This window comes from Pteropus medius, unplaced genomic scaffold (genome assembly GCF_902729225.1).
Source record: "Pteropus medius unplaced genomic scaffold, Ma_sr-lr_union100, whole genome shotgun sequence".
Taxonomy (NCBI): Eukaryota; Metazoa; Chordata; class Mammalia; order Chiroptera; family Pteropodidae; genus Pteropus; species Pteropus medius.
The window spans coordinates 1-13,635 of record NW_024341287.1 but is presented as its reverse complement, the minus strand read 5'-3'; the positions used below and the strand labels follow the sequence as shown (position 1 = coordinate 13,635).

Sequence of the window (13,635 nt, the reverse complement as noted above, 5' to 3'; positions counted from 1 at the left end):
TGGATGGGTGATGGATGGGTGGATGGATGGATGGATGCATAGATACATAGATAGATGATAGGTAGGTAGGTAGACAGAGATAATAGATGACAGATAGATAATAAAGACATAGACATGATATAGATGAACAGATGAGATGGGGAGTTAGAGATGACAGAGATGAGAACTAGGGATGGTGGTCGATAGAGATGCTAAACTGACGACGGATGGCTGAACAGTAGGCAGATGAATTACAAACAGACGGACGGTGGGCACGGACAGACGGAAACAGCAAACGCAGGTGTCCGCAGCCCTGGTTCCAGCCGCCCGCACCTGCAGGCAGAACGCGTCTTCCCGCCTTTTTTCCCAACGGAGGCGGGCGTTCCCATGGAAACCCCTCTGCACGGGGCGTGCACTGGGCCTGGCCTTTGCTACGAGCAGTAAACTCGAGCGTGTGTGTGAGGCTCGCGGGCAGGGAGCATGCTCACTGAAGACGGGAGAGGACAGCAGGCACAGGAGGCAGAGCAGTGGCCCGTCCCCCGCCCGTCCGACGCCCCCGCCACTGTCCCGGGTGACTCCCGTGGCTGCCCGCGGCAGCGGCATCCGAGACAGGAGCCTTGCGTCCGTCTGCAGGACAAGGAGGCGTCCCCCGCATGGCAGGTTGCTAAGTGAGGAGCTCGCCTGGCGTCTGAGGCACAGGAGCGTCTGACCTGTGTCACACAGGTGCCGGACCTGGTCATCTCATCGTGGCGACACCTGGACCCACGGTCGGCCTCCCGAAGGCCCTTCCACACGAGTCTGGGCTTTCCGGATGTCCTGGGGGGAAGTGCCCAGGGGAGGGGGGCCCAGGCCGGCGTGCCCTGATCTCGCACGGAGTCGGGGAGTCCGTACTCACCCCGAGAGCATCTCAAATATCAGGATGCCCAGCGCCCACCAGTCCACGCCCCTCCCGTGGCCTTTGCTCTGGATGACTTCGGGGGCCAGGTACTCGGGCGTCCCGCAGAGGGTCCACGTCCTGGGGAGACAGAAGAGAGGGTACAAACTCAGCCGTGCTGGGCCACGCATGGGTCCCTAGTCGCGGCCTAAAGTGTTACAATGATGTCATCGATCCCAGGGATTCCCCGTCCCCACCCCAAGGACGTTCTGCACTGGATTCGGACAGTGACGCTGTCCCAGATGAACCGTTCCCGTGCGAACACTCGGGAACCCAAATGGAACCTCAGGAGCGGTCCTGTTAGCGTCATGCACGGTGCCTGTCTTCCTACAGAGTGACACGGAAAAGAACGAGTCAGGGACGGCCTCACCGACCCGACTCACTGCGCCCCTAAGGGGCCACACGCCTGCTCGATCGTGTAAAGAAGCTCCTCGTGTCCCCAGGAGGAAATGCAGGGCTCTGGCTGGCTGTCTTTGCCACCTGCTGTCCCGAAGGTGTGACGCGTCCGAAACCAGTTTGTGGCTTCGCCGTCCCCCTGACTGCATCGGAGGCTTTCGGAAATATTTAGCTGAAGGGACACGGGGAGTCTTTGGAGTTGAGATGACACAGTAGGAAAGTCATCTCTGCGGATGAGGTGACATGTGCCGAAGAATGAGCGTCTAGCCCCACCTAGAGGACAGCTCGCGGGCGCGGGACATTCTGAGCGACCACGGGGACCAGCAGGGACGCTGGGGTTTTCTGGTTGGTTTTTGGCCATTTTGTTTTTTTTTGTTTTGTTTGTTTATTTTGTTTTGTTTGTTTGATGTGTTTGTTTGTTTGATTCTGGTCACTCCTTCCTCCGCTGCTTGAAATCTCTGTTTCTCAGCAGCTGGAGGAATCATGTCCTTCCCCTCTTTGTAAAAGAATTCACTTTATACTTAAGAAAAGAGCCACGGCTGTCATTCAAATCTACAGACGTGCAAAGGCTCTGCTGACGTCTCTCCATTTTTTCGCCGGACGGAAGAGGCAAGATCGAGTTCCTGTATTTTGTCCTCGTTCGTGTAGGGAGGGCATCGCGGGGGACTTTGCTAACGAAAACACACCTGTAGAAGGACGAACTTATGCCCGTTATCAGAGGACGGAGTCCTGAGCGCGTGACGCACAGCACGCGGCCACGGGGAGCTCCGCGTACCGCTGATTTGAAAGTTGCCAAGAGAGGAGATGTCGTGAGAAAAATAACTGGTTCGGGTGAGGTGAGGGATGCTAGCGAGACTTATGGGTGTCCGTTCTGCAATATGTACATGGCGACATTATTATGGCGTACACTTAAAACGAATACGTTATACGCCAATTACATACGATGATGATGATGATGATGATGATGATGATGATGATCAAAGAGCCATCAACTGATGAAGGATGAGCAAAATGGAGCCCGTCCATACAATGGAATGTCACCCAGCCAGACGAAGAGAAATACCACACACAGAGCACAGCGTGGCTGAACCTTGCGAACAGAGTGTCAGAAGCCAAACACGAAAGCTGCCATATCGCAGGAGGCCGTGCATATGAACCACCCAGATGACGGATGCACATCTTATACGTCACCTACCAACCCACACCTCTTCCGAGGCACTCAGGTCTCCCTGACATGTCACCTCTGCAGAGAATCTCTCCACCCAAGAGCGCCCACGTACCCTGAGTGTCTTCCCAGGAGGAGCTGTATCCCCACAGCGAGATGTGCTAGAGTCCGAACTCCCGGGACTCAGAATGGGGTCTTATGTTCTCTTCTTCTTTATTTTTTTAATTTTCTCAGATGACCCAGTCATGCCCTTGCCAGGAATTTATCCAAAGAAATCCAAAACACTACTTTGAAAAGACATATGCACCCTTATGGTCACTGCAGCATTATTTACAACAGCCAAGACACGGAGGCACCCGACGCGTCCATCCAAAGATGACTGGATAAAGACGCGATGGAATATTACTCGGCCCTGAAAAATGACGAAATCTTGCCATTGGGGACAAACATGGATAGACCTGGAGGGTGTTGTGCTGAGTGAAATCAGTCAGACAGAGAAAGGAAAACATCACATGATTTCACTCATTTGTAGAAAATGAAAAACAAAACAGAACAAAAACTCACGGAGACAGAGAATGCAGCGGTGGTTACGAGGTGGCAGGGGGCTGGGGGCAGGGTGAGAACTGTAGTCTCCTTTGGAAATAGGGTCTTTACAGAGGGACTGCAGGTCACTCGGGGTCACGCAGGCGAGCCCGACGCAGTGCCCGGCGTCCTGGTAAGGAGCAGAGATGTCTGCCGTGGAGAATGTTGCTGGGCTATAAGCTGCTGCCGCCACCATGATGGCAACCAAAGTAGAACTAGCTTACGACCCAGCAGCCCCACTTCTGGGGACGTACCCCAGAGAACTAAAAGCAGGATGTGGAAGACACACGTGCTGCCCGCGGTCACTGCAGCAGCATTCACGACAGCCGAGACTTGGACACGACCTAAGTGTCCATCGATAGACGAACGGGTACAGAGTCAGAATATATACACAACGGGACATTATCCAGCCAGGAAACAGAAGGAACTTCTGCTACCTGCGACAACGTGGGGGGCCCTGAAGTCCATACGCTAAGTTAAATACGCCACAGTCAGAAAGACAGATACTCTAAGATCTCACGTATGCGTGGGATCGAAAATAATAAAACTCATGCAAACAGGAAGCACACGCGGGGGTTTGAACGACAGGGACAGTCGGGAAGATGCGGGCCAAACGGTACGAACCTTCGGTGATAGGATGACTGAGTTCTGGGGACTTAATAAATAGATAGCCAACTGCTGATAGATAATAATATTGTATTCCAGCCTCGAAATTTGCTAGGAGAGTTGATCTTAAGTGTTTTCGCCATCAAAATTAAAAAAATAAAAAAATAAAAAAAAAAGGTCACTGTGTGCAATGATGGATATGCTAATGAGCTTGACGGTGCTGATCAAGTCACGGTGTATATTAGAGCGTCATGCGCTGCACCTGGTAGCTCCCCCGCGGTCACCTGCCTCGGGCTGGAAGCCTAGCTCTTCGCTGATACTAAGACCAGGCGGAGGCGGCCACAGGTAACCGTATCCGCGTGCGGTGCAGCGTCTCCACTTACATTTCGAAAGGTGAGTCTCTTTCTGGCTCTGTCCTAGAGTAACGGGCAGCAGCGGTATAAATTTCCAGTTTCTAAGTAGCCTCAGGTAGCCTGAAAACCTCGTCGCAGGACAAGATTCTTGTGAAAAAAGAAAGGCCCCACCCTTCCGGGACGCAGAGAGGCATCAACTGCCATGAGGAGCTTTGGGCTCCGTGCCGTAGATCACGTTACGACGGGAGGAACCACGTGGGTGTCACCGGGAGAAGCAGCGGGCTGTGGATTACCCGGGCCCCTGGTCTCGTCTCCTTTCCCCCACTTGGCTCTTGCGGAGAAGGCAAGGTGACACCCATCGCTCTCGGTTTGCTCAAGGTTATCAGTTCCACCCCAGCAGGGGGAGGAGACCATGGTACCCACGGAAACACAGGATTCTCTGTCACATACAGATGTCAAACGCTCCTGCGTTCTTAACCCCCACGGCCTTCTGTCCCCGAGTGGATTCTGTTCCCCCAAAAGTCCTGCACCCCAGGGCCTGTGGATGGAAGCTGGTCTGGAAAGAGGGACATATAAATGTCACCCAGGTAAGATGAGGTCGTGCTGGATGACGACGGGACTCGGTCAATGGCTGGTCCTTATAAGAAGACAAAGGAAGACGTCTGTCCCTCTGTCACGGGAGGACAGACTGACAAGGAAGTCAACAAAATGGCACGAAGAAATCTCCCCCCGGAACTGAATCACCCAGCACCCCGATCTCGGATTTCAAGCCTTCGGAGCCGTGAGAAATGAATTTCCTACGAGCTCATCGGTCTTACGGGACTGGGACCTCACTTTCGTGACCTCATTTAACCTTTCTTACACCCTCAAAGCGTCACCTCCAAATACAGACTCCTCAGGGGTTAGAGCTTTAATACATGAACTTGGGGGGACACGATTCAGTCCATAGCAATGGCCATGATGGTGATCACTGTAACGTGTTGATGGTGACGACGGTGACGATGGTGATGGTGATATTGATGATGGTGATGGTGATGTGATGATAATAATAATCATAACGATAATGACGATAACGAGAATGATAAGGATGCTGATGATGGAGATAATAAAGTGTGAAACACCTGACTAACCTCTATCTACTCAACGCTTCCTCCCTGCCAGGATCTGTTTTAAGGAAATACTTCTGAATGAGCAGACCCATCCCCCGTCACCAACAAATCCTACAGGGCGGGGATAAGTCTCCTCATGTCACAGGTGAGCAAGGCACACGGAAGCAGTGACAACCCAAGCTCGCCAGCCCAGCAGTATCATGTGTCCAACAGCAGCAAACACCCACGTAGGCGCCGAGTGGTCTAAGGGCTGCTCCGCGATACTCTCACCAGCAGAGGCTCACGGGAATGGAAGGACACGTGACCTGGAAGGGAGAGGGTACCGACCACCGGGCAGTTCTGGGAATGTGGCGAGATGGTGTGTTTTCTGAGCGTATATAGCGATGTTTTTAAAACGCATTGTTCTCCTTGGAGATCACTAAATTTAGCCCCAGACCGTGGCTTTGAAAATGCTACGATAAAGAAAAACGATGAAACGTGCACCGTGCGTCTCATCAAAGATGCTATTTCAAGGTCACCCAATGGCTTATGAGGGAGAGCGTTTTTGTTTTTAAAAAAGAAAAATTCCAGCTAAAAAACGCAGAAGGGATGACAGCAAGAAGATGACCATTTTGTCGTCTGTCGTGGGATCCTAGAGCAAGGCGTGGGTGGACCCTACAACCACAGGTCCAGCGTTGAGGGGGACAAGAGACTGGACGGCATGGTGGGGGAGGCCGGCTCGTAACACTTGGACCCACAGATCAGCCTTCTGCACTCCACTCCCGGAAGGATAAGGAGGTATTTGTTTTATGTTTCTTATTAGGATGAAAAACCAACAATAAAAACAGAGCCCTATCGATTCACCACAAAGTAAAAAGGGAGGGAGGGAGGGAGGAAGGGACCCCGAATCTAATTCAATCCACAGATCGAACCGCCAGTTTACAAGACAGAACACCATGGACTAAATCGAACTAAGACACAAATTGGCCGAAAGCAATTTGAAAATGTTGGTTAAATCCTCATGTGTAGTGGAGAAAAAGGCATTTTTGAGACATTCGGTGGGAATTTGAATATGGATTGGGTGTTAGATGATCTTAAGGTTTTTTTTTGTTTTTTAAGTTCGTAAGGTGATAATGATGTCAACGTTTTTTAAAGTGAATTATCTGTTAGAGACAGAATGGTAGTTACTTTTAAATAATTCCAAAAGCAAAAACGTGAAAGTATAGAAAGATCAAATCAGGGGGTAAAGCTTTGATATCTACTGCAGTTGAGGGACGGGTACGCCAGGATTTGACGCAAACTGTTCTCTTGATTTTTCGGTGCGTTCAACAATGTTAAGGAACGATCGAAAAAGGCTGCGTTCCATGTCGTGCCTCGCGAGAGGCCGGAAATGAAAAGTTAAAGGATAGTTTTCAGTTTAACATCCGAATGTATAAGACTTCAATAGAATAACTGCAGAAGACCCGTCACAGATGGAGACGAGCATGTCTGAAAAGGCAGGCAAAGTCCTTTACTCGCCGAAATCAAATTAAGCGTCTGAGCAGCTTCCTTTGATCGTTTTAGAAAACCAACCGTAGATCTAGTTTGTCCCTAAATCTTTTATAAATCTTTTAAGAGAGGTTTGCGCTTAATAGGAAGTGTGTGTGCACAACGGTCTAATACGACAATAAGATATATCGCTATCAGAAAAAAGAGACTTTCGCATAATCAGAAGAAAAAAGCATCTAGAAAAAGCATCGCAAATGGGGTCGCCGTGTGAGAATGAGGCGTCCCCTTAATTACAGCGTGCTTCAATGCGCCCTACCCCACGCGAGACAAAACACGCGACTAACACGCGTCTCCGGGTCACACGTTCGAGCACAGCATGGAGCACGAAGTCTGCGTTTTGTTCCCTGTATTTTCCAGCGATCCCCAGGGACTTTCGCAAATTTCTTTCCATTTCTGTGCCCAAGTCCTGAGTGTCGTCTGAATCCTGAGCCAGAGGAGGGGCCGGAGACCCGCCCGCGGGCACAGGCCTCACCTGAGCTGCCCGAAGCCCAAGCCGCGGGGAACGGATGGAAACGGGGGGGAAAAAGAACAGAAACGTGTAGATTTTCTCTGGCTCCACGACCCGCGACTGCGAAGAGAGTCTCCGTAAACGCCGTTCATTGTGCTGCTGATGAGATGTTCTTCCCCAGGCTCGACCCTGTTCCATTCACTGCATGAACGGCTTGACGTGCTCTACCGAACCGAGTCCATCTCCTTAATCTTACGTGGTCGTAATGGATGGGCTGGCGAGGAAGAGAGTTTGCCGAACTTGTGATCGAGGGAACATGTGAAACATTTTATTTCTGGTCCCAAATAAAATGAATTAAAAATAACGAAAGGGTAGATCCGAGACCGTGTGCCGCCAGAAGGAGGCAACACCCTTATGCTGAAACAACTTGAAAAAAATACTAAGGTCTTCACTGTTCTACGGAATAGACTGTCACTATCACGCGTGCTTTATTCTTAGAAATACGATCGATGAAATTCCACCAGGGACGATCAGAGCGAACTGAAGCGCATCGTAAGGACTTCGTAGGACGGCCGCTTTTATAAAAACCATGAGACAGACGAGTCGTTGAGTGCAAACCTGACGCCCAAAGTCAAGTGTCCCATCGACACGGATGTTTGCGCAGTTATCACCTGGGCGACCTCCTCCCATCAAATCAAGACGTGGGATAACGGGGCTGTGTTTTCTACGGCTGTGCTCGTCCAGGGCGGGAGCCACGGGGAGCTACTGGGCACCTCTGAACTTGCAATCGAATTTAAATGTAAAAGCGGAGACTCTCTGCGATTCCTAAAGAACATTTCGGAGTTTTTGGAGAGCTTGGGCACGTGAATCGACTTGTGCCACCATCATAGGGGTGTTGAATAAAGAGCAAGCATTTCTGATGAAAATTCAGCGCTCTGATCGAGATGCCCTGTGAGGACAGAACACCCCCGGCATTCCCAAACCTTCGTGGCAAAAATTCATGTAAACGCTCAGCCTCCATAAGGACCGCAGGCTGAAATGCTCGTATTGGGAACATGTTGCATCGAATGGACGACATTAGTAAAATTAGACGCGTCCATTTGACTTTTTAAAACAGAATTACTTTTGTAAATCACACACGAGGTTCTTGGTACTGGATAGTGCTGCTGTAGATAAATTTTACGAACGGACGTTACGGAAATCGTCCGGAGCAACCCTTTTACGAAGGCACGTTAGGATCGGCAGCGATGGTTGTGACGTTAACGGTGGCAATCATGCAGTCTCGCTCCTGTCTGGCTGTGTCTCTCTTTGATGCCTCATTGTCCCAGACGCTTTTGTGGGTAATTGGGGAGACGAGAAAGCCAGCTGACATTGGACTAGGGAGTCAAACCAGTGCAAAACCAACAGAAAACACAGCAAAATAACCCCCCAAACAAAACAAAAACTCTAGAAAATCACTACGTACCGTGAAGGACAGGAAGAAGGAAAAATAAGAAAGTGTCATCGGTCACCTTTACAAAGAGCTTGGCTCGTACTCTTTTGTTTGCACTAAAAATGTAGAGCTGCACTGAAATCAAATCTTTGGACCCCAAGAGACGCCCCCGGTGCTTCACGTGAGGGGTACCCCTGGCTGACATGCACGGGGCTTACCGTTTTCAGAGTGTTTCTTATCCTGCCTTTTGTCCGTCCTGTGTACCGTGTTCATCGATTTGTGGATAGTGAACCAATGTCGCATGCCAAGAGTAAAAAGTACTCGACTGTATGAGCTGTGTATTACACCAAACCGCTGAATTCGGTGGGTGAACATTTTGTTGAGGATTTCTGCTGTTCACCTGAATGTCAGCTGTAACTGGTAAGTTTTTAGAAATTAAATAAAAGATGTTTCTTACATTCTGTACATTAGAGGTTGTGTTGTTTCTAAAAGAGATGATACAGTTTCTATACACCATGGCACTAAAACCCATGAAATGAAAAGGTGTTAGCTGCACTTAGGCTGAATATTATTATCCTTTCATACATTACATATTACGTCATTATAGACATTAGTCATAAACATTTTTCCCACTTTAATATAGCATTCTGGATCACTGGGGTGAATTAAGCCGAAAGGTGTTTTGTATTGAACTATGTAAACTTTCATTTTATGTCACGATTCTTACGGATTTCAACTCTCGTATCAATAATGACGTTTATGCCAATTAATCCCGCTTTTTGGAAATGTGCATTATAGATTTCAGAATTAATCTGTAGGTTATATTGAGCTGTAGATTACAAAGTAGAATCTATAGTCTAGTTTCAGAAAGAACCCGAAACACAAATATTCCTCCATTGTGTATGTATTCTACCTTTACTTACATAGGATAACACTGAAACTAATTAACTACTTATTCACCAAGTGGACATTTTTTTTGCTTTCTTATTATAAGAAATAAAAAACGAGATAGAATTAAAAAAAAAAACTACATAAAGACGATCTCAATATTTTAAATGTATAGGCCCTTCTTGCGAAGATGGTAAATAAAAAAAATTCAGCTGTACTCACCCCAAACAAAATAAAGAATGATTAAAAAAAATTTTTTTTTCATATAACCTACAAGGATTACAAGTGATGGCCCCGGGAAAACTGGGTGCGCCGTTTTCAGACTGGGTCTAAAGTGCTCGTCTGTCGAGGGAGAAACGGTGGGCGGCGGAGGTGTGGGGTGTGGGCAGGAGGCGCCTTGATGCACGACGGGTGTGTGTCTAATTTTGATGAAAAGAAAGACTAACTTGAGATCTATCACCTCACAGCTGTGAGACTGGCCGTCATCCAAAACAGAAGACAGGAGCAGGGTCAGCGAGGACGTGAAACGGGCCCCTCGTGCGCTGTTGGAGGGATCGGATTGCAAACTGCAGCAGCCGCGAAGGAAAACCGCCTGGCGGTTCCTCCAATCATCAAAGATAAAACGACGTTACGACCCAGCCATTCCGGTTCTGGGTATTTATCCAAAATAATAATAATAATAATAATAATAATAATAATAATAATAATCAGATCTGCAAGATCATGCTCACTGCAGCGTTGCTGATGACGGCCAGCGTCTGGAAGCAGCCAGAGTGTCCGTCGGCGGACGAGTGGATACAGGAAATGTGACGCATGCAGTGGGCATGACTCAGGCATAAAGAAGATGGAAATCCGTCCCTTGGAACAGCACAGGTGACCCCAGAGGACGTTACGTCGGCCGGAGGACAGCGAGGACTGTACACATCATTCCATTCACACTCCACTCACCTGTCCACCAGCTTCTTGGCGAACCCAAAGTCGGTGAGCTTGATGTGGCCGTCTCTATCCAGCAGAATGTTTTCGGGCTTCAAGTCTCTGTAGACGATCTCCTTGGAGTGCAGGTACTCGATGGCACAGATGATCTCGGCCGAGTAAAACAGCCCTGCGTTGCTGGAGAATCGGCCGCGGGCCCGCAGGTAGCTGAAGAGCTCCCCGCCGGGCACGAACTCCATGAGCATGTACAGGAAGCGCTCGTCGTGGCTCGTCCAGAACCTGTGGGGGCGACACGGTGAGGGCCGCGCCGGGGAGGTACGGGCACAGGTGCGGACAGGTGTGAGGGGACGGGCCCGGATGGATGAGGCACAGGTATGGACAGGTGTGAGGCTGTGGGTATAGAAGGACATTGAGACATCGGTACAGAGAGATGTCGAGATATTCTTAGCTGCACGCATACTACCGTGTTCGGACAGGTGTTAAGATGCGGTACAGACAGATGTCATGGGCGCAGGTGCATGTGAAGATCTGCGTATCCTGTTAAATCCTGTCAGAGGTCTCAGAACGGAGTAGACACCATGCTTTGATAATACACTAACACCGCTTAGGGGCCGCATCGTACCCCTGAAACGTCACTTTGAAGGGGTCACCCCAGGACCTCAGAACAGGACAGCGTTTGGAGACGGGTCTTTACAGAGGGGCCCAAGGTACAGCGAGGTCACCAGGGTGGCACTGATCCCACAGGACTGTGTCTTTATAAGAAGACGGGACGAGGACACAGACACGCACAGAGGGATGACCGCATGAGGACACGGGGAGTGGACGGCGTCCGCACGCCCAGGAGAGAGGCCTCAGGAGGGACCGGCCCTGCCCACACCTGCATCTTGGTCGTCAGCCTCCGGGGCCACGAGACGACAGATCTGCTTTTTCCTTCGTGCTGGTCCCCCCGCCGCCCGCCATGCAGTCCCTCTGGCACCTGCACCGAATGCACCCACAGTGGGCTCGTCCCCAGGGACCCCAGTGAGCCCAGTCACCCCGGTGCTTTAATGACAGCTGGAACCTAACAGCAAGTGAGTGCACGGGGAGCCTCGCCAACACCTGCGCGGACAGGGCGGCCATCACCCATCATAAGTCCCAAGCCCGGGGCGTGGCAGCGGATGGCAGGCCGGAGCTGGCCGGCGTCGCTCAGCTCTGTGCAGGGACGGACGGGACAGTGAGACTCGGAGGAGGAGAGAGGCTGTGGGTGAGGACGCCCCGCATCCGTGTCCCACGCGTCTGGGAAAAAGTGAAGCAAGCGTTGGACTGGGAAGGAGAGGATTCTCGGAAGGAGACGCGGGAGCAACGGCCGGGCTTCGGAACCGGGTGGTGGGCTCCACCCAGCGAGCGGGCACTGCGGCGAGGGCCGGCCACACCGAGGGGGCACGCGGGACGACGTCCGGCCAGATCCGGCCACAGGCGCCCACGCAGAGATGACGTCGCGCCCCCGCTACTGCTGCTGCCGTCCCAAGCCGACTCGTGAGCTGCGGGCATCGGGCTCGGCGTGTCACGTGCATGTGCATCGTCCACGTCTCCACGTTTTCACGCGGGAGAGAGACGAGGGTCCCCCAGAGAAGATGCTTTCGCTCCGTGCGTTTGGAGAGGAGCCGGCCCTCTGCAGCACAGACGCCATCGGGGACGATGCCTCCCCGCACACGGCGTCTGCCTGAAGACGCCTCCTCTGCGGCCAGTGAGCAGATCTGCGCCCAAGGTCACCCCGTCTCAGGGGCCACGGCCACGCGGTCTGCACGCGGCGCCTCGTGACCAGTGGCCGCACGCTGTCCGTCTCTCTCCCGTTTCCACTCCTGGCTGCTCAGCAGCCTCAAGATCCGGGGTGTGCAGGCAGGAGGGGACACGGGGGGCAGGCAGGGCGATTGGGGGGCTTCGTCGGTGTATTCTGCAGCCGGCTTCCGCGGCTGGAGAGACGAGCCACACACGCGCACGGCTTCCGACGTTTGAACCGAGACGAGGCGCTGTGCGCCGGACCCGACAGCTCTGCTGCTCACGACAGCTGGACGGCTCGCGGGCGCCCGCAGGCGAAATGGGGGCCCAGCCAGGCCGTGCGGGACGAGAGCATGACTCGGGGGACGCGTGCACACACACACACACACACACACACACGCACACGCACACACACGCCGGCTCCTCACCCCGAGTGAGCACGCCGCCCAACCTCACTGCAGCTCGCCTTTGCCGAGCGTGCACCCCAGAGCGTGCCCCACAGGCCATGTCTGCGTGTGTGTGTGTGTGTGTGCACGCGAGTGTGCAGGACGCTTTCAGCACAGAGGACAGAGGCGGACCAACGCATGCGGTGACCTGATGATGACAGATAAAGGAAAAAGCCCACAGAGTCACAGACAAAGGGGAAAGCGTAAGCCCGTCTCCCCAAACAGGACGGAGGCGGAATCAGGCGTTGCAAATGCAGCTGAGCCGCTGGCAGCGGGGACTCGAGCGGGCGCGGGCGCCCCATGTGCACAGCGGCGGGACGCACAGGAGCCAAAACGAAGAAGCCGGCCGGGTGTCCCTCCGCGGGTGGAAGGAGGAGCGGAGCGTGGTCCGTGCACACGGGGGAATAGTATGCAGCCGTGAAAACAGAGCGACGTCTGACGGCCCCGGGCACGTGGAGGGACTGGGCCACGCCATGCCGGGCGACGTGCGCCAGGCACAGGACGCGACACGGCGTGCGACTCCGCGTCCCTGGGGTCCCCGGAGGCGTCAAATCCACAGAGACACTCAGCACAGGCGGTGGCACCAGGGGGACCGAGCGTTCGGCAGGGACAGAGCTTCGCATGGGGGAGGAGAGAGAGTCCTGGGGGGTGACCGGACGGCAGGTGACAGCCCTGGACGCCGTCGGACGCCACACTCGCACACGGCACGGACAGGAAACTCTGCGTCTAGTACGTTTTGCCACAATGACAAAGAAAAGCAGTTGAAAACGCGAGGCGCGCGCGCGTACGCGGCGGCCACCTGTGCGCGTCCGACGGCGCAAAACGGCGCAAATCGGCGCAAAACGGCGCGTCTGCAAAGTCCCGGCTGAGGGCTGCGCACCGAGCTCGTCCTCTGCGCCCTGGCCGCGTGGGCGCGCAGGGCCTCGGGGTAGGTGTCTCCGCCACCGGGGCGTGGTCACCGGCTGCGCCTGTGCGCAAGGGTCCCCACCGCCGACGACGCTCGCTTCCTCTTCCACGACTGCTGCCTACTGTGCCCCCCGCGCCCGACACGCAGAACGGGACCCCCTCTCTGTCCTCTG

The 13,635-nt window shown here is 52.9% G+C and overlaps 1 protein-coding gene across 1 annotated transcript in view; it reads right to left on the bottom strand.

Annotated features, from left to right (window-relative positions):
• Positions 1-10,777, bottom strand: part of LOC120592470 (cAMP-dependent protein kinase catalytic subunit PRKX-like) — a 26,657-nt gene extending 15,880 nt beyond the window's left edge. Inside the window, 4 exon segments of the mRNA XM_039850175.1 lie at positions 875-994; positions 10,368-10,671; positions 10,674-10,714; positions 10,716-10,777. Coding sequence (XP_039706109.1) covers positions 875-994; positions 10,368-10,671; positions 10,674-10,714; positions 10,716-10,762 — 512 coding nt within the window. The 5' untranslated portion in view covers positions 10,763-10,777.
• Between the last annotated feature and the right edge of the window lie 2,858 nt (positions 10,778-13,635).